At 39.4% G+C, this 21,016-nt stretch overlaps 1 protein-coding gene across 12 annotated transcripts in view; it reads right to left on the bottom strand.

Annotated features, from left to right (window-relative positions):
* Window positions 1-11,796, bottom strand: part of LOC116275963 (little elongation complex subunit 2-like) — a 60,222-nt gene extending 48,426 nt beyond the window's left edge. For 2 of the 12 annotated variants that reach the window (XM_031669250.1, XM_031669244.1), the window contains exons 1-4: window positions 11,643-11,791; window positions 10,575-10,709; window positions 8,624-8,728; window positions 296-557 (exon numbers count right to left, since the gene is read on the bottom strand). In XM_031669250.1, the coding sequence (XP_031525110.1) occupies window positions 296-557; window positions 8,624-8,728; window positions 10,575-10,615 (408 nt within the window). In that variant the 5' untranslated portion in view covers window positions 10,616-10,709; window positions 11,643-11,791. Of the gene's footprint in view, window positions 1-295; window positions 558-8,623; window positions 8,729-10,574; window positions 10,710-11,208; window positions 11,280-11,642 lie in introns of those variants that run through there. The other 10 variants (XM_031669247.1, XM_031669251.1, XM_031669243.1 and 7 more) reach the window with 8 other exon arrangements.
* Between the last annotated feature and the right edge of the window lie 9,220 nt (window positions 11,797-21,016).

The raw sequence follows: 21,016 nt of genomic DNA, 5'->3' as shown, positions 1-21,016 counted from the left end.
GTCTTAATTGAAGTAATAATTAAGCAATAATTTAAAATTGATATAATCTATGTAAAGTTCTACTGCTAGTACTTAAGATGAAATGGAGTAAGACATGCTAAGCAGTGGAGCAAAATGCTTGAACTATAATGGAATCAACAAAAGAATTAAAGCACCATTGCTCTGTCAAGTAATCTCCTTAAATTTTCCATTTTAAAAAAGATGAGCAGACCTAAAAACATAAATGTACATTTAAGATAAAAATATTTCCTAATTTTTAATATTTTTTCCTGAAACTGAAGAATAGAATACATACCAAGTACTGCAAGTAGTCATTTTTATTTATTCCAACAGCTTTGGAATTTGCAGGAATCTTTGCGTATTTAACCAACAAGTCCACATAACTCCTCTGCTCTCTCTGTGAGAAACGAGAGAAACGAGGATAAGGAACTCTTGGTTTTGGAAGAAGAACCATTCCAATTGTGGTTTTAACTTTTTCCTTTGCTTGAGTTGCTGAACTAACTGCCGGCTCATTTTCTACAGAACTTGCTGAAGCATTCAAATTTTCTCCTATACGTCTGGAAAACAAAATATAATTTACAAATATGTGCTTTTCACATGAAGATTACTATCATGGAACGTCATGATTCTCAATCACTAGGGAGAATATAGCGTGATTAACAGAGTAAACTCTGGATTATTATCTAACTCTGCCACCTGCATTTTGATGTTTAGCCATTTAAAGTAGATTAAGTATTCTGTGGGATAGGTTCACAATGCCAACTTACCTTCAATTACCTGATGGAGAGGAAGAGGCATACTTATTCAATTTAGAACTTTTTTCCCCATTAATAAAGAGGTGAAAATCATTCTTGCCAATTACATATGCAGGTATTTTATGTTTACATTGTATTACAATTTGAGTTCTTAATACTTAAATTCATCACTAAGATTTATCAGTTAATATGGTGAACAAAACCTACTAAGAACACAATGTAATGCAATCACAAATTTGAGGTTAACAAAAATTCATTGAGATTTTAAATGTTCCGATTTCCTCTGCTTATCTCAAAAATTAAGAGAATTCTAACATATGCACCGTATTTTTTGAAAGCAGTAATGGTTTTGGAAAAGTTGTACAATCCTCTATCACTCTGGTACATGGCTGAGTTCATGCAAATGACTTTATGCTTTTCATGGATGCCAAACAAAACTCCTGGCATATCTTTAATGAAATGTACCAGAAGAGAAAGCAGTGAGCAGTTTCAGAACTTGTTACCATATTTGTTTATGGAATGTGTGAAGGTTGTCAGAATCACAATGGAGTCACCAATGTTTAAAAATCCTTGATATCATGGAATACTATGCAGCCATAAAAAGGAATGAGATCATGTCCTTTGCAGGGGCACAAATGGAACTGGAAGCCATTATCCTCAGCAAAGTAACACAAGAACAGAAAACCAAACACCACATGTTCTCACTTATAAGTGGGAGCTGAAAAATGAGAATGCATGGACACAAGGAAGGGAATACACATGGGCCTGTTGTGGGGTGGGGTTGGGGTAGGAGAACATTAGGAAAAATAGCTAATGCATGCTGGGCTTAATACCTAGGTGATGGGTTGGTAAGTACAGCAAACCACTATGGCACATGTTTACCTACCTAACGAACCTGCGCATCCTGCACATGTACTCTGGAACTTAAAAAAACAAAACAAAACAAAACCCCCCCCCCCAATAATTAGAGCTAGTGAAGGCCATGAAGACAGAGTTCTCATGTTTGAATTCCTGATAACAAAATACTTCTGCAAGGGTATTTGTTCAGGAACTGCCCGTCCAACCTTGGATTGGTGTCACCTTTGTTATTATCTTTCAAAGATCAAGTATAACTATTTCAAAACAATCACATAATCCTAATTTTTTCCTTTAAAAATCTTTGTCCTCCTTTACCTCCCTGAATACGCACATAGTTTACTATGGCATACATATTCCCATTGCAGTGCTTTACACCCAAATAAATTTCTTTTATTTTAGAGAGTTTCTCTGTTACTCAGATTCACAAATGCTACCCCTACTTTTAAGAAGTCACCTTATCCAAATTAAGGTCTATGAACACAACTTCCTTATCTTATTCATAACCCGTCTCTATTTTTGCTATTCAGTTATTATAATCTACATTTTAAATAAGAGACTTTAGAAGTGCATCAGAAACTATACTTCCTTGGCCTGTACGACTGTAATTTCCACCACAGTAACTGTTCCTATAACCTGGCTCCAAATTACACAATAATCCAGAAAGGAAGGGAAACTAATGAGAAAGATGGACATCTGCTGACTCATTCTTCATTCCTCCATTTGTTAATATTTATTAACTACCATGTGCCAGCCTATGCTAGGTACTGGAAATACAACACTAAGTACAATACCATCTCCAATCTCCAGGATGTTATAATCAAGTGCATTAGAGAAGTCAATGAAGAAGAATGAAAAGTAGATATGTACATCAACACAATGGGACTATGGAGAACTTAGGTTTCCAAAGTGAACATACCAAGTAGGTGACTGAAGAGAATCCTAAGAACATCATGATCAGGGATTAAGGGAGAAAAAGAGAAGGAAGAGAAAATATCCATAGCAGTGGTTCTCAATCAAGGCAGTTTTAATGTCCCCAGGGCCTTCTGGAAGCCTATAGGTGTATCTGGATTGTCACAAAAGAGGGGGGATTAAAGGCATTCAGAAGGGGGGGAAGACTAAATGTCTGCAATATGCACTACTATCGTGCATAACTTTCAACAGTCCCTTTCAGGCTTTTTCTTACCAGGTACAAATAAGTCTAGTCTGTTATTATTTATCCTAACAGTACATTTTATTTTTCCTATGATTATTTTATGGTATGCTTTATTCTCTCTTAAATATTTTAAATGAACTTAAATAAATGAACTGTATTCATTTTAACTGATGCATCTCACTACCTCATTATATCTCATAATGCAGTAGTCTCTATGAATTTACATAAAAATAAATTATTTCACACTTATTGTTTTTAAAAATTATATCTATTAATTTCATTTTAAGCTAGTAAAGGAGGTATCTTATTTCTTATAAATATCTGTCATAAAAAGTGGGAGGGTATCAGTCTGAAACGGCTGAGAATTACTAATTTAGATCTGCATCTGGACAAAGGGTGAGTTACGTTCCATCCAAACTACTCCTGATTTGTTTTAAATTAACTTTATAATACTAGAATAAATATGTCAAAAATTCCAAAAGATGACAACAGTTTTTTAGAAAATATGTAGGTCCCCAAATAAAGAAAAAAATATTTAACACCACTCTCTCAGAGCGAACCAATGGATAAAAAACTACTCAAAGAGCTGATAAACGAATGGGAGAAGAATTTTGGAAATTAAAATTAGGATGCTTAGGTTGGCTCTGAAAATAACACAGGTAAAAAAAGACATAGCTACTAAAGTTTCTCCAATAATTGTATAAAAATAAGCCTATTTTAGGTTAACAAAATGAACATTAACTGCTGATCTTGGGAGAAATGTATTACAGCAAATTGACTTCTTACTAGAAAATGTCTTGAGAGCTATTCAAACCTAACAGTATTGTGTCTGCACTCTTAACAATACTGCTACACAGCTGTCTCTCTGAATATGAGAACATGTCTGTCCTGTGCCAAAAACTGGCAAATTTAATTAAGCTGCTGCAGCAACAAGATGCTGACTCAGATATGCCAGACTAGGAATGTCAAGGAATTCTAGCAGTTTAAATTGGCTACATTCAGCAAAGAATGAAATGGTAGCACATCAAGATCATTTCCTTGTGCGGTGCTGTCAAAATCTTCATCAGGGTGTAAACCAAAAGCATCTGACAGGGTTTCTCTATCCACGTATACACCATTATATTTTATTTTGGTTGACGGTTTTAAGTTTTGCCCCTGCATTTTGTCAACTGCCCATTCTCCTTTCTTAAACTTTCCACGGAAAACAAAAACAAAAACAGGGCAGAATCCAAAACTTTTAAGTTTCCTATACTTTAAGTACTAGTTTGGTAGCTTGTTTAAACGTCGCATTTGAAAATGGTGCTTCTAATCTCCATTTCAAGTCTACTAGTATCTTCTGAGTTTGATTTATTTTCCTAAATTAAATGTGTTAAAGCTTTATATATATATATTTCTATTTAAAGCTATTTCCTGGCCGGACGCGGTGGCTCACGCCTGTAATCCCAGCACTCTGGGAGGCCGAGGCGGGCGGATCATGAGGTCAGGAGATCGAGACCATCCTGGCTAACACGGTGAAACTCCGTCTCTACTAAAAATACAAAATAATTAGCCGGGCGTGGTGGCGGGCGCCTGTAGTCCCAGCTACTCGGAGGCTGAGGCAGGAGAATGGCGGGAACCTGGGAGGCGGAGCTTGCAGTGAGCTGACATGGTGCCACTGGACTCAAGCCTGGGCGACAAAGCGAGACTCCGTCTCAAAAAAAAAAAAAAAAAAAAAAAGGCTATTTCCCCCCTTATTTGCTTAAAATTCAGTTATGAGTATCTGCAAACAGAAACTTTAATTTAAAAAAAAGGCAATTGTTTACATGATTGTTTACATTGTTTACATAACTAAAAAAGGCTATTTCTACATGAATGGCTCATGGGGCATTTTAAAATCCTTTTTTATTTTCTTGGGAAACTTTGGAAATATTCCGTAATTTTTTTTTTCATGCTTCAAAGACAAGTAACACAATATTAACTTTTTATATTATTCATTTGTAAAAACACTATTCAAGTTGTCCTTTCATTTTACAAACACTTATGGAGCACAGAGAGCAAAAGGAAAATCTTTTTTATCTTGAAATTAACAGAATAAAAGGCCTTGTTTTTCAACAAGAAAACTGTAAACAATAAAGCCTGAAATAATTGTAATAATTATTACAGTAATTAAGAATTATTACAGTAATTACTATAACAATGACTGTAATAATTCTTAATAAAACTTAAGGTTAGGAAAAAAGACTAGAAACATATCAATAACTTGTGTATTTTTTCTATAGTACAAGGTAAATTATACTAATAGATTATTTTGTGCTCTATAGAAATCTAAAGAAAACAAGGATATTCTAAGAAAAAAATATGTTAGGAGTTAGATATACCCAACTTCCAGCAAAATGCCTTTTTCCTTGTGCAAAGCCAGGCTACAACCCACACCTGGGATATGCTAAACAGAAGTGGACTTGAACCATTAAAATAAACTGGGCACACTGGCGTGTACCTATAATCCCATCTATTCAGGTGGCTGAGGCAGGAGGATCACCTGAGCCCAGGAATTTGAGTCTAGCCTGGGCAACATGGCAAGACTTTAACTCTAAAGTTAAAAATAAAATGAGAAGCAGTGGCAAGACGAAGATTAATACCAGAAATTTTTAGTGTGAAAAGAGAAAGGCTGAGACGAAAGTTTTTTTTAATTTGAGATAAGGTCTCAAATTTTGAGATGGGGTCTTGCTCTGTTGTCCAGGAGTGCAGTGGTGTGAGCATAGCTCACTGTGGCCTTGACCTCCCAGGCTCAAGTGATCCTCCCACCTCAGTTTCCCAAGCAGCTGGGACCACACGTGCATGCCACCACACCAGCTAATTTTTAAATTATGTGTAGAGACAAAGTCTTGCTATGTTGCCCGGGCTGGTCTTGAACTCCTGGGCTCAAGTGATCCTCTTGCTCCTAGCCTCCCAAAGTGTTGTGATTATAGGCATGAGCTACTGTGCCCAGCTGAGATTGTGTGTGTGTGTGTGTGTCTGTGTGTGTGTGTGTGTGGGAGGGGGCGGAGGGGGGGAGAGAGAGGGGGGGGAGAGAGAGAGAGAGAGAGAGAGAGAGACAGACAGACAGACAGGGTCTCACTCTGTTGCCCAGGCTGGAGTACAGTAGCGTGATCCTGGCTCACTGCAGCCTCAACATCCCTGGACTCAGGTGATCCTCACACCTCAGCCTCCCCAGTAGCTGAGACTGCAGGTGCACAACCACACCTGGCTATTTTTTGTATTTTTGTAGAGACAGGGTCTCACCATGTTGCCCAGGCTTGTCTTGACCTCCTGGGCTCAAGTGATCCAGCTGCTCTGGCCTCCTAAAGGCTGGTATTACAGGTGTGAGCCACCTACGCCTGACCTGAGATGATTCCTTTTTTTTAAAGACAGACATATGTTCTCTAAATCCCAGGACAATAGAATTTATAGCAATTTTTGATCCAAATAAACAATGACTATTCTTTATTTAATTGGTAGTAAGTTTTAAGAAATTAGTTATCCTAAAAAACTGTATAAGTTGAATAACGAATAGTTTTTAAAAATATCCATAGATGTACATACATAAGGGAGTCTACTGCTTTAACTTTATATATCCGACACCAGCACAGATACTACAACTATGCACTTTGGCAAGAAGAAAGTTGCTTCTGAAACTGCCTCTTTAAAACATTTATTTTTAAAAAATTGTCTCTTTTTTTTGTAGACAGGATCTCACTCTGTTGCCCAGGCAGGAATATAGTGGCACAATCATAGCTCACTGCAGTCTCAAACTCCTGGGCTCAAGTGACCCTCGTGCCTCAGCCTCCTGAGTAAGTAGGACTATAGGTATGTGCCACTACATACAGCGAATTGTTTTTGGAGAGACAGGGTCTCAATTTGTTTGCCCAGGCTGGGAGTCATCCTCCTGCCTTACCCTTTCAAAATGCTGAGATTACAGGTGTGAGCCACTGAGCCTGGACTAAAATTGTCTCTTTACTACAACTTCTGCTTGTTTTTACGTAAACTTATGCATTCATTTGATGGAATCAAAAAAGCACTTTTTTCTTTAATGCTTTTAATAGCAATCTGGCAACATCTATCAAAATAAATATATATACATACTCTCTACTGACAGGAGTTTATCCTACTTATACAAGCACATGCAAAAAGGATGCTCACATTTCTAACAGTAACGGTAACAAGCTAAATTATCAACAGAGGTCAATCTAAAAATTATATTCACCCAACAATAGAATACAATATAGCTATGGGCTGCACAGGGTGGCTCATGCCTGTAATCCCAGCAAGTGGAGTAGGATGTGCAGTAAATGGAAAGTTTTTAATCCTGTTTTTAAATCCATTCTGCCAATCCATCCTTTCATTGGGGAGTTTAATTAATTTACATTTAAGTTATTGATAAGTAAGGACTATTACTATTTTATTAATTGTTTTCTGTATGTCTTACAGCTTTTTTGTTCCTCATTTCTTCCCAGTGAGCATATACAAGTCTTTAAAGAAGTCTAAGTATAAATGAGAGAAGAGGTAAGAAGGTAATTAGGAGAAAATGTGGAGTCCAGGGATTATTTAAAACAGGAAAACTTGAGCATGTTCAAATACTGATTAAGCTGGCCAGGCAGAGTGGTTCCTGGCTGTAATCCCAGCACTTTGGGAGGTCAAGGTGGACAATTACTTGAAGCCAGGAGTTCAAGATCAGCTTGGGAAACACAGCAAGACCATGTCTCTTAAAAAAACAGAACAAAAACCAAAAAGTAATCAAGATGACTGAAAATGGGAGAGAACAAAGATAGAGGAGTAAGAGGGGACAACGGACAGAAAAGATAACTGAGAAAGCAGGAAAAGATGGGGAGATACACTTCCTCCACTGTAAAAGGAGAAAGGAAGAAAGTAAATGTTGAGCTTCCCTGGGAGTATTTCCTAATTCCTCATTTGGTGTATTTACACATTTTTCTAGTAAACTCAATTACTTGGTTTTCGGATTCATTAACAACATCGTAGAAATAGTCGATCAAAAAGGATAGAAGAGCTACTACAGGCAAGTGAGCAGTAAGAAGTAAAAATTATCATTTAATAGTCATTAAATATCAGAGAGGAAAAAAACCTTTAGCAATTTGGCAGTATCTATCAAAATACAAAGTGTACATATTGTCTGACCAAACAATTCAATTTCCATGAGTGTATCTTATAGAAGTAACTATAAAAATTTACCAATATATTTTTAATTACAAAAAAAAAAAAAGAAAAAAGGGAACACAATGTTTTGCAACACAGGACTAGCTAAATGAATTAAAAGTACATCTGTAAGCTATATAGCGAGGTAATATGCAACCATTAAGATTTGAACTAAATGTTGGGGCATGAAAAGATATTCAGACTATCACTTTAAATGATAGATAACTGCAAAACAGTTTCACAGTATATTTTTAGTATGATCCTATTTTGTATTGCATACATGTGTACGTATGTGTGCATGTGCATATGTTATAAACAGTATACTATTTAGTACTAAACAATTATTAGTATAATATTAGTACTACACTAAAACATTTATTGGTATAAATGTTTGTATACTATTATACTATATCAGTATAGCATTATAAAAATTATTGGGACACTTTAGCATAGTATTATAAAATACTATAAAACTGTTTTGCAGTTCATGTGTGGAGAAAGGACTGAAGGTCTGAAAAGAAATATCAAAGTGTTAAAAGTTGTTTTATTTTAAACATTTCTATAATTTGAATGTTTCTATAATTCAAACATTTCTATAATTTGAATATATTAGAGATACACATAAAACTTCAACTATCGGAAAAACAACAATCAAATATGGAAATAAATAACCAAATAAACATATTACCTGTTGGATAAAACACATAGTTCTTTTAAACTTGGAGCCATGGAATGATCTTTATAATTTTCTCGAGAGAAAAATGTCTTAAGGCCATTTTTTGGGGAAATATCCCTGTGAAACAAAGTAATTTACTTACATTGGGCAATTCAAAATCTCATGCTAAGACACATAATGGCACAATTGTAACTTATAATTTCATACTTTCTTACCCCCCATCCCCAGACAATCTCTCCTTACTATGTTTAATTTCATATATCAGATCCGTGGGCTTAGAATTGTTACTTCTTGATAGCTTTAAACCCAGGCCCATTATGAAATTCTCCAGCTCCAATAATCAGCCCTGCATTTTCTCCAGTACATAATTAAATAAATGTCACAGAGACTGGAGAGTTAAAGATAGAAAAGACTGAAGTATAATCAAGGGTCTGTCAAAGGCTGGCCTCACTTCTGGCTCTAGGACATAACATTAAGATATTGGTTGCTGAAAAGAAAATACTTCTCAACTTATTTTTGTTTCATGCACTACTGTGCTGAGCCAAAAGACACTACGAAGACTACATATCCTATCTATTTTGTTTACTTTGGCAAATGGAATCAATGGTTTGCTAAAACCACCTCAAAGGTGATATGATTTTTCATAACACCATAACTAATTTAGAGACGAACATATATTCAATGCTTTCCATATAGTTAGGCATCCAAAAATGCTGTTTGAATGAAGGAATTAAAAATTTGAAAACACTGAATCCATTAATCTAGGGAGGACAAAGGTCAGTAAAATTCTGTGGAAAAGGATAATTCCAAGGGCTACAACATTGTGCAAAGGTTCTAAACCACAACTGGTTCCACAACGCCAGCGGTATATAAGATCATCTGTGCTACATCTGAACGCATACTTCATAGCACTGGCAAGGAATGCAAATGGACATACTTCTTACCTAATCAAATGGTAACTTCTGGGTGTCCTAGTGCCCAAATAGGAAATTCTAGCATATTTGCTCCATACTCTTCTTTTAACTGTTCTTAAAGGCATTTATCCAAAAAACCATACTAAGGTATTAATGGTAAAATTAGAATGTCTTATTTGCTATGTACCACTATAGTTTCTTATTACCTTGTTGTGGTATTGTATCTGTGACATCTCAATAAATTCTTAAGTTTCTGCACATCATATAAAAACAAAGTCAAGGGCCTCAGGGATTGTGAGCTCCCTGGGGACGGGAGTATTGCTAGCAGTAAACAAATACTTATTGAACATACTGACTTAATATTCTGAGTCAGGTACTATTTTAATACTCTTTGTAACCGTTTATAACATTTGATCCTTCTTGGCTGGCTCAGTAAATGTGTGTTAAAATGAACTAAATCAGCACATGTATTAGCTAGATGTCTACAAAACCACTATAATATTTAACCAGGCTGTCTATTTGCAAAGTTCTCATTCACTTCTAAAACACAGTCTATGCATTTATATTATCATTTGATATAGATTTCAATATAACAGAAAGCATGTCTATTCTTTTTTTTTTGAGACGGAGTCTTGCTCTGTCGCCCAGGCTGGAGTAAGCATGTCTATTCTTAAAGAGGGTCTTTTTTATTACTTGCATGGAAATGGGCAAGGTTCTTGGACACAAGAATATTCCAGAATCTCTCCTTCTGGAGACCAGCAATAAATACCTGAGAGAGACCTTCAGGAGACCAGCAATAAATACCTAAGGGAATTATACCTAAAAATAATTTGAGTGCTGAATTGTTGTTCCAATATAGGAATGGAAGTGTAGTCAGCCATAACTCTAGCGTTCAGTATTTGAGGATGAGGATAACGTACATTCGGAAACCTTAAACTTGTATCTTCTGTTTCTTCCAAATCTCTCTATGCCAGGAATCTATTTTCTTATGTCAACCATCAGCCCCACTACACTCCTCTTCAGTGGATTACAAAGTAGCTACAACTCACCAATTCAGTCCTGGTTCACTTATGACCATCTTGGAGCTCATCTTTCTAGATTTCTGCTTCACTCTAGCTCACAGTTCACAGCTGCCTGGCTGCGAAGGCTCCAACAGAGGCAGGATCCCTCCAGAACTTACTCAGCTGAGGAAAAACAAAAGGCCAAGATCAAAAGCAAGCGATTGGCTAGGCTAGCTGCTGTTAGGTGAGGAAAAATCTCTCCCTAAATATCTACCCTCAACAGACTGTGGCACCTAAAACAGAATACAGCAGACCCAAGGTTCTCTGTGGCAAAGCAGCAATGACCATACAGGACGAGCCTTTTTCTATTTAATCTACGCCGGGAGTGTTACTCTTAGGACACCCACTATGGAAATAAGAGCTGAAACAGAATGGTGTTCTCATTGCTTGCATACTAGGCCACTTGATGGCATGGAACTGGAAGTCAACTCCGTTTTCCATTCCGTTACTGCCAAAATAAATCTTGCTTTTGTTTTCCCGACCATGCTTTGTTTTGGGGCAGATTCTGGCAGGCACCGCATGACAAAAGCTACCTCGACATCAGGAAGCTTAGGCCTTTCAGAGAACCTCATATTTGAGGAGACTGAGGTCAACTCAAGTGACATTTCACAAGATCACTTACAGACATCATCAGGACTAGAAATCAGGCTTGATGTCTTCATGTTCAGTATTTCTCCCGTGATCCCAGGCAGACTGATAAAGTGACATACGAGAACCTAGTCAAATTTAGGAGTCGGTCTCTCGGCACCGGACGGGCCCGACCGGCTCCCACTTAATCTACCTCTCACACTTCGACCCAGAGTGGAGCCGGGGGGAAGGGTCGATGAAGGCAAAAGAAACGGCTGAGGGAAAGGGGACGCAAGGAAAGGGGAAACAAGTTCCAGAAAGGCAGGTAAAAGTGCAAGCAAAGCAGGGGTAGGAGCCGCGCAGAGCCAGGAGCAAAGGGTCCTGGCCCGGCCGCCATGTTCCCTCCTCCCGCCCCTGCATGAGGACGCCCGCTGGCCCAGCAGCGCCCTCCCGTCCGCGTCTCGGCTGCAACACAGCCTTTCCGCCCACCTCATGGTCCGCGGCGGCTCTTGCCCAGGCCGCAGCCACACACCACACACGCTCCACCCCACTCCTCACATTGTCGCGCGCGCCCGGGAAAGACCATATTTAAAGGATGTGGACGCGCCGACTCGGCTCTGCGTGATGACGTCACCAGCGACATAGTGGGCGGGGCCTTGCGTCCGGACTGCAGCTCACCTTCTTCACTCCCGCCACGCGCGCTCGGTGTGGTTCTGGCAGCGAAGGGCGAGACTGGGCTCCCTAGGCGGAAGTGGTTGGAGGCTGCATGTTTTCCTAGAAAGTCCTCGACCTTCGTCGGGGAGAGCAGGGGAGTGATAAATTGGAAGGAGGACAAGCGACAAGTGCAGTACTGGAAAGACCCAAACATACTTGGTTGTGACCTCAGGCAAGTTTCCTGACTTCCCTAACCCAGAGTCCTCATATGTAATATGGAGATGAAATTGTTACTGCTGCTTCATACGGTTTTTTGGAAAGGATTAAATGAAACAAAGGATGAAGCTGTGCTCTGCACAGTACCTGGCTCGTAGTAGGGCCTCATTAAGTACTCCTTCACCTCTGCTCCACTCCCCGTCCAGTTTTAGCTGTCAGTTTCCACCAGAGACCATTCTGGTTCAAACACTAGTTTTGTTCTCATTCATTACGGAAAGATTTATTGACCATAAACAGTAATTTTGCTTGGTGCTGGGTACACATGGACTAAGACTGAATACTGATTTTTCCAGTGCTTTGGCTCTCTGGCAATCTAAGACATTTACATTAAGTACAATAGAAAGTAATAAGCTACATAAGAAAGGTGTATAGAAAAAATTGAGGTTAGAGGGAGAGGAATAGCTAGTGTGGGGGCAAAACGCAGCTTTGAATAGTATTGAGTACTTACATGTCAGTTACTGCACTGGGCATCTGCCATGTGGGCTCATTTGAAGAATGTGGGTATGTGGAATGAAGAGAAAGGGCATTCTAGACAGACCAGCGCAAGTGTCAAAAGACAAAAATTTGACACATCTAAAGATCTCAATTGGCCTTATTGCGATTCTGGAATCAGGCAACACTTCATTCCATAAAATGGAATGAATGCCCCAATGAGTGGAACAGAGGAGGTTGGCTTTCCGGACAGAAAAAAGGGCTGTAGAAAGCAGAAACAACAAAAAGCAGATTGGCCATTTCAAAGTTACTTTCCTGGGGTGGAGACAGAACAACAGAAAGATAACTGATAGGTTAACATCAGGTTGCTTGAAGTTACTCTTTGCCGTAAGGACTAAAACAGAGGAAATTCATTATCTTGCTGATTGAAGATTGAAACTGGCCTGTTATCCATCTCCTGATTTCTTGGAGGGCCAGATAACTCATTTTCAGTGTGGTGGCCATGAGTGATTCCATTTTTATTTTAGTCTGGTCTGTTGGGGTCTAGTACAGAAGTTCAAAACAATGGCCTCCTATAATTTTGTTTAATACAAGGAACTGCATAAACCTATTGCATAAACAAAATGTGTGCTATTAGGGAAGCATGTTCTACATTTTATTTTAAGACAGAGTCTCCCAGACTGGAGTGCAGTGGTGCGATCTCAGCTCACTGCAACCTCTGCCTCCCAGGTTCAAGCGATTCTCCTGCATCAGTCTCCCTAGTAGCTGAGACTACAAGTGCACGCCACCACACTTTGCTAATTTTTGTGTTTTTTTAGTAGAGGTGGGGTTTCACCATGTTGGCCAGGGTGGTCTTGAACTCCTGACCTCAAGTGATCTGCCCCCTTCGCCTCTCTTAAGTGCTGGGATTACAGGTGTGAGCCACTACACCTGACTGACATTTTAGAATGATTTAGAATATTGTTAGAAATTATGTTAATGTAAAAAATATGTTACAAGAAACCATAGGTAGTTTATTTTGCCTGGAATGCAAGTTTTCTGAAGAGTAGTAGAGGAAAAGGGGTTGGAAAAACTGGTTGAAGCTAGAACACATAAGACTTTATAAGCCAGACGAAGGAAGTTTGACTTTATTGTATAAGAAATAAAATGCTAGGAAACAAACAACAAAAAAGCTTACTTAATGGCACAATCAGAACTGGCTGGCTGTGCTTCAGGAAAGTTCACCTGGCAACCTATGGAATTCATTGAAGGGAGGAGGCCAGTTAGGAGACAGTGTTTGTGAATGCTGAAAAAAATTAACCAATGCCTGGCACTGTGCACAGAGCATTTCTTTTTTTCTTTTCTTTTTTTTTTTTTTTTCCTGAGATGGAGTCTTCCTCTGTCGCCCAGGCTGGAGTGTAGTGGCACGATCTCAGCTCACTACAACCTGTGCCTCTCAGATTCAAGTGATTCTCCTGCCTCAGCCTCCTGAGTAGCTGGGACAACAGGTACGCGCCACCAAGCCCGGCTAATTTTAGTATTTTTAGTAGAGACAGGGTTTTACCGTGTTGGTTAAGATGGTCTCGAACTCCTGATCTTGTTATCCGCCCACCTCGGCCTCCCAAAGTGCTGGGATTACAGGCGTGAGCCGCCGCCGCGCCTGGCCACAGATAGTATTTCTTATTAGGTAGGTGATGTGGATGGCTTGTGTAGGACGAAGGCAGTGTCAAAGTTCATGTGTTGGGTACCTTCTCACAAAGCATGCAGTCAGGGAGAGTTGGGGACACCTGGCCTGGCCGGAAGGAACTGCTCTAATGGTTCAAGAGCTCACGCTGCTGGGAGGTACCTGCCCATGGTAGTGTGATATGGTAGCATCACCATACAGCTCTGTGTTGAGATTTCAGATAATCACCAAACAGTATGCTCTGAACTGGTATATCTGTTCAGTGGTTGCAAGATGGCACACAGAATCAGAATTTTTAGAACCAGAACATGAGTTGGAGATTATCTAGTCCAACCCTCTCGTTTTCCTTACAAGGAAATAGGCTCGTTTCAAGATTGTCAAGTGACTTTTCCAACATCACATGATCAGTGATAAAACTGGTACTAAAACTTAGGTCTCATAATTCTTGCCAACATGTGCATTGTGCGTCTTCCCAAAATTCATATGTTATATGAATATGTATATATATAAATTCATATGTCATATTATAGGAGCCTAATGGCCTCCTATAATTTTTGTTTACTACAAGAAATCCTAATGGTATTTGGAGATGGTATCTTTAGGAGGTAAGTAGGTTTAGATTAAGATACAAGGGTGCAGTCCCAATGATGGAGTTCACAGCCCTTGTCAGAAGAAGAGAAACCACAGCTCACTCTCTCCACCGAGTGAAGGTAGCCATCTGCAAGCCAGAAACAGAGTTCTCACTAGAAAACAAATTGGCTGGCAGCTGGATCTGGACTTCCAAGCCTCCAGAACTGTGAGAAAATAAATATCTGTTGTTTAAGCCTCCCAGGCTATGGAATTGTCATAGCAGCCCCAGCGGAGTAACATACAATACAATATGCATCCTTTCTTGTCTTTTTTGTAAACCACAAGAAGCTTAGTGGCAAGAACATGGACTTTTGGATTCCAGTAGATACGTGTCTCAGGTTTGCATCTCAGTTTTTCTGTCTACTGGCAGTGTGATCCTAGGCATGTTGTGTGTCCTCTGAGTCTCAGTTTCTTCCTCTGAATAATGGAGGCAGTGATACCTCACCTACAGAATTATTGTGAGGACTAGAATATATTAAAAGTGCATTGCAAAGAGTAAATGTTGAGTAAATACTAGCTATTACTATATAATTTTTCTGAAAGAAAAATCAAAGATGAACAAAACACAGTGGAGGTGGCACTGTACAGAGACTTATAATGCACAGAAGAAATGGTGGGCCGGGCGCGGTGCCTCAAGCCTGTAATCCCAGCACTTTGGGAGGCTGAGGTGGGCGGATCACCTGAGGTTGGGAGTTCAAGACCAGCCTGACCAACATGGAGAAACCCTGTCTGTACTAAAAATACAAAATTAGCCTGACGTGGTGGCGCATGCCTGTAATCCCAGATACTTGGGAGGCTGAGGCAGGAGAATCACTTGAACCTGGGAGGCATAGGTTGCACTTAGCCAAGATCATGCCATTGCACTCCAGCCTGGGCAACAAGAGCGAAATCAATCTCAAAAAAAGGAAAAAAAAAAAAAAAAGGAAATGGTATACTTATATATAGAAGATTCCTTTTTTTTTTTTTTTTTTTTGAGACGGAGTCTCGCTCTGTCACCCAGGCTGGAGTGCGGTGGCCGGATTCCATGGGACCACAAATGAGTAAGAAATTCATTCTGATGGAGACAATTTAGAGATTACTTCAGAGTTTAATTTACTTTGGGTCTTGAAGGATGAGTAGGAGTTCACTGGGTAACAAAGGGGCTGTGGGTTTTAAGGTGTGAAAAAAAAGGCACAGAAGTGTGAACAGCTCCACATGTTCTGGGGAAGAGGAAAAGAAGGTGTGGGGAAAAAAAAGCACAGAAGTGTGAACAGCTCCACATATTCTGGGGAAGAGGAAAAACTGTTGCATCGCTATGTTGGGGAAATGAAGGTTGTTGGACCAGAAATGGTGAAGCAGACTAGACAGGGTCTTCATTGCCATGCTAGAGATTTTGTACTTTATTTTCTGCATTATGGGGAATCTGTGTGTGTATATGTTTATGTGTGTTTTAAATAGCTTGAGTTATAAGCTACATATCACAAAATTCATTCATTTTAATTGTACCATTAGGTGACTTTTAGTAAATGTGTGAAGTTTCATAACCATCAACATGATAAAGTTTTGGAACATTTCCATTAACCCCCAAATCCTGTGTGCCCATTTGTAATCAGTGCCTCTTTCCAGCCCCAGGCAACTATTAATCTACTTTCTGTCTCTATAGGTTTGCCTTTTCTGGACATTTCATTTAATGAAATCATACAATATGTTGTCTTTTGTGTCTGCATTCTTAGCGTAATGTTTTAAGGATCATCCATGTTGTAGCATGTATCAGTATTTATTCCTTTCTGTTGCTCAGTAGCAGCTCATTTATGGATATGCCCATTTTTTTTATCCATTCAACATTTGATGAACATTTAGATGGTTTCCACTTTTTGGCTTTTCTGAATAATGTTGCTGAGGGCAACATTTATGTGAACATTTTATGTGTACAAGTCTTTGTGTGAACTTTGCATTTTTATTTCCCTTGAGTAGATAATCAGGAGTGGAATTGTTGTATGGTAGATTTATGTTTAACTTTTTTTTCTATGTTGCTGAGGCTGGTTTCAAACACCTGGCCTCGGGTGATCCTCCCCTCGGCCTCCCAAAGTGCTGAGATTACAGGTGTGAGCCACCAGGCCCAGCCTATGTTTAACTTTTCAGAAAACTGTCAGATTGTTTCCCACAGCAATTGCACCATTTTATTCTGTGGATTTTTAAGCAGAAGAAAGATGTGGTTTTCAATTTCTGGTAAACTGGGGAACAAACGAACCCAGAAGTTGAATGAGAAGCCAATTTAATTTTGAAACAGTTTATAAGAGTATGTACTTGTTTGAGTTTATAAAATGTTTAATTGGACCAGAATTTGACAAAGAACTCTAAAAACTGCAAACATTGACTAAGCGAAGTTATCATAGTTGTTACTAGGTGTTCATTTCTTCTTGGGGACCAAATCAAGATAGATAAATGTGCAAGATCATCTTTTTTTTTTTTTTTTAAATCAGTAATAAGTCATTTTTCTACCCCTCAGCTAATGAGCTTCCTTTGCTTGATATGGGGTAAACTTGGCCTTGGAATAGTTTACAGCTTGGTAACTGCTTCACTCAGGGAATTGCCTCATGAATTTACAATCATCCATAAGGTATTTTCAAAATGAAAATCCAGATATAGCCCTCTAGCAAGAAGGTTTCAATTTGGTAATTGATTCAGAAACTTTTGGGGAAAATACTGTTGCTAACTGCAGTTTGTTAAGTCAGGCCTTTCAGCAATAAATGGCATTTCAAGTGGGGAGGGAATCATCATTAATGCCAAAAACCAGCAAAATACTCTGGCCCAGGATATGCTGTGTAAGAACAGAATGGCTAAAGTGTTTGATTTTTTTCTACTCAGAAGATAATATTTTCTAAAATATATTTAGATACGTTCTGTATTATGTGGCCCCTGGGCTGAAAAAAATCCCAGAAATCATTGTTCACTTGAAAGATAGTCTTTTATAGCATGTAAGTGTCCTACAGAGAGAAGTTGATAACAGAGATAATTCCAAGTAGAATAATTTAAAAATTGTGTTTGTCTTTAGAATGCAGTGTGTGTTTTATCAGAGGGGTGGAGAGAGAATGGTAGAAGGGGTAGGTATGGGGCTTGTTAGGAAGTCATTATAATAGATTTTAGGCAAGGCTAATACTAATTTTTGTTCTTCAAGCAAAGAACAATTGATAGATGATGTAGTTTCTTCCCCACAAAAGGGAAGTTATACTGGAATTAAAAATATTGTTTGAGAAGTCTATCAAGTAGGTAAATAACAAATGGATTACTGATAGATGACTATATTATACTGGAGTTGACATTTTCCCCTCCCAAGGAGAAAAAAATCTAGAATCAAATTAAGTTCAGAAAGACTGGTTTCTCTCTTTCCAACATGAGAGATAAATGACATTAGAAAGAAACCAGGAGTTTTCTTCAGCTCACAACTGGTGGCACAGTGAAAGGAGAGGGCTCCTGTTAATCTCCTAGAGTGAGGCTTCTGCCACCGTTGGGAGTCCAGCCTTGCTTCAAAAGCTGGGAGTGGGGAGTAGAAGCAGTAGGGGAGCCATCACTGTGATTCTGATGGAATCCAGGGGGGTTCTCTTAACCAAACATTCCCTTCTCACTATCAAGTTCCGGAAATACCTTAAGCATTGAAATATCTTTTTTTCTTCCTGTCTCTGATGACTTATATGACATTAGTAACCTGTTTTGGACCATGGTTTTGAACACCACTGGGCCCTATCTTCAGTTTCTTCTTCAAAAGGGAAAGCCAAGGTGCTTAGTTGCATCTCAGCACAGCAGCAGCTATCTTTCCTACCACGATGCATGTGACTCGGTGTTTTCACAGGCCTGTTAGGAGAAGCTGAGGCCTCTGCACCTGCCCATTTGGTACAAACGCACATTAGATGTGAAGTCCGCTTTTGAGGGGCTAGACTTGCCCCTTGCTTCCTCTTGCCTCATGAAGAAAACTTTAGTAGTAACAGTGGCAACTAAGACATTCTTACTGACCAGACTATGGTTATTACTTTTGCTTTCTTTCCTAGACTTTATTAATAACCTGACATTTGTTGTCTTTCTGCTTTTCCTGTGAGATCATCAGAAACAGAATTTTAAGAAGTCTGTTCTATATTCCCATTTAAGTACCCTTTTTGAAACTGAGCAAGCTAATCCAGGATAAAGAGGCGGCTGTAAATCATTTTTAGCAAAAGGAGTTTAGGCATGAGTTTGGGCAGAGATCTAGAGGTGACAGATTTCATATTTTAAACTCTGTTTTCATTAACTCAATTTCTGCACACAGTAAAGTGTAGTGTTTATAATTATGTAGAATTTGATGGGCTACAAAGGTTTCACAAGCATAATATTTCATTCTGTTTTTGCTGAGGTAGTTAAACATAAAAGCAGGATTAGGGATTTACTACTTGCAGCAACTTTGGGGAATAATTCAGATACTTATTGAATGCTACTGAGTGTAGGGGATGCTTAGGCATTATGATATGTGGAGGAAAATGCCAGCTCAGTTGCCTTTATTCTGACTTCAGAGTATTTTATAATTTGAATGTCCTTGATATTACTTTGAAAGTAATTGATGACGAGGTTTTTGCACCGTTAAAATGGTGCAATACTTAGCTGATGCTAAATTTATGGTTCACCCCTAAGTAATTTACTCAAAGAAGGGGTGGGAGTGGGGCAATGACACTGCAGGTAGTCAGAGACTCGAATAATAAAGTCTTTGGCAACATTTTTGCAATTCAATTTTAATGATTTCTAAAGCAATGATGACAAAATATACTGTGCATTCAGGATTTCTCTCCTGCACTCAGGGAAGATAGGACTGATCAGTCATGTCACCCTTTTCCTTTGAGATAGGAAGCAACTTCAGAATTCTCAATTCTGCGTTTCCAAGAGTGACTGTCAATCAGTGGGTGTTATCTCACATGTTAATACTTTCTTTGCCTTCTCTGATCAAAAGCGTTGCCTGATCCTTTTAAACATATTTTCCCTGCAAAATGGCAGCAAATAATTTTTATTTATTTATTTTTTTGAGGTGGAGTCTTGCTCTGTCGCCAGGCTGGAGTGCTGTGGTGCGATCTTGGCTCACTGCCACCTCTGCCTCCCAGGTCCGAGTGATTCTCCTGCCTCAGCCTCCCGAGCAGCTGTGACTACAGGCGCGTGCCACTAGCCTGGCTAAATTTTGCATTTTCACTAGAGACAGGGTTTCACCATGTTGGTCAGGCTGGTCTCTAACTCCTGACCTCGTGATTTGCCCATCTTGGCCTCCCAAAGTGTTAGGATTACAGGTGTGAGCCACCGCGCCCACCCAATATTTTTTTTAAAAGTCCCCGGCCAATAATTTTTTAAAAAGTGCTACACTGGCCAGGCACAGTGGCTCACGCCTGTGATCCCAGCACTTTGGAAGGCCGAGGTAGGTGGATCATGAGGTCAGGAGTTCGAGACCAGCCTGACCAACATGGTGAAACCCTGTCTCTACTAAAAATACAAAACTTAGCCGGGTGTGGTGGCACACATCTGTAGTCCCAGCTACTCGAGAGGCTGAGGCAGGAGAATCGCTTGGACCTGGAAGGCAGAGGTTACAGTGAGCCAAGATCGTGCCACTGCACTCCAGCTTGGTGACAGAGTGAGACTCCGTCTAAAAAAAAAAAAAAAAAAAGCCGGGAATGGTGGCTCACGCCTGTAATCCCAGCACTTTGGGAGGCCGAGGTGGGTGGATCACCTGAGGTCAGTAGTTAGAGACCAGCCTCAAAATGGAGAAACCCAGTCTCTACTAAAAATACAAAATTAGCCAGGTGTGTTGGTGCAAGCCTGTAATCCCAGCTACTTGGGAGGATGAGGCAGGAGAATTGCTTGAACCTGGGAGGTGGAGGTTGCAGTGAGCCGAGATCACGCCATTGCACTCCAGTCTGGGCAACAAAAGAGAAACTCCGTCACAAACAAACCAAAAAAAAGTGCTGTACTATACACCAGTGCTTCCCACACTGTAATGTGCATACAGATCACCTGGGATCCTATAAAAGTGCAGATTGATTTAGTAGGTCTGGGGCGTGCTTGGGATTCTGCAGTTCCAACAAAGTCGCAGGAGATGCCGTGCTGCTAGTCTGGACCATACTTACAGAGTCTATCCTAGACCCTTCACTAGAGGCAACATGTAAGCTAGGAAACTATGTACAGTCCAATTCAATAACCAAGAAAAAAGAAGAAAAGGCAAATG

Source organism: Papio anubis, chromosome 7 (assembly GCF_008728515.1).
Source record: "Papio anubis isolate 15944 chromosome 7, Panubis1.0, whole genome shotgun sequence".
In the NCBI taxonomy this organism is placed as follows: Eukaryota; Metazoa; Chordata; class Mammalia; order Primates; family Cercopithecidae; genus Papio; species Papio anubis.
Note: the sequence above shows the minus strand (reverse complement) of the source record. Positions and strands in the feature narration are given on the sequence as shown.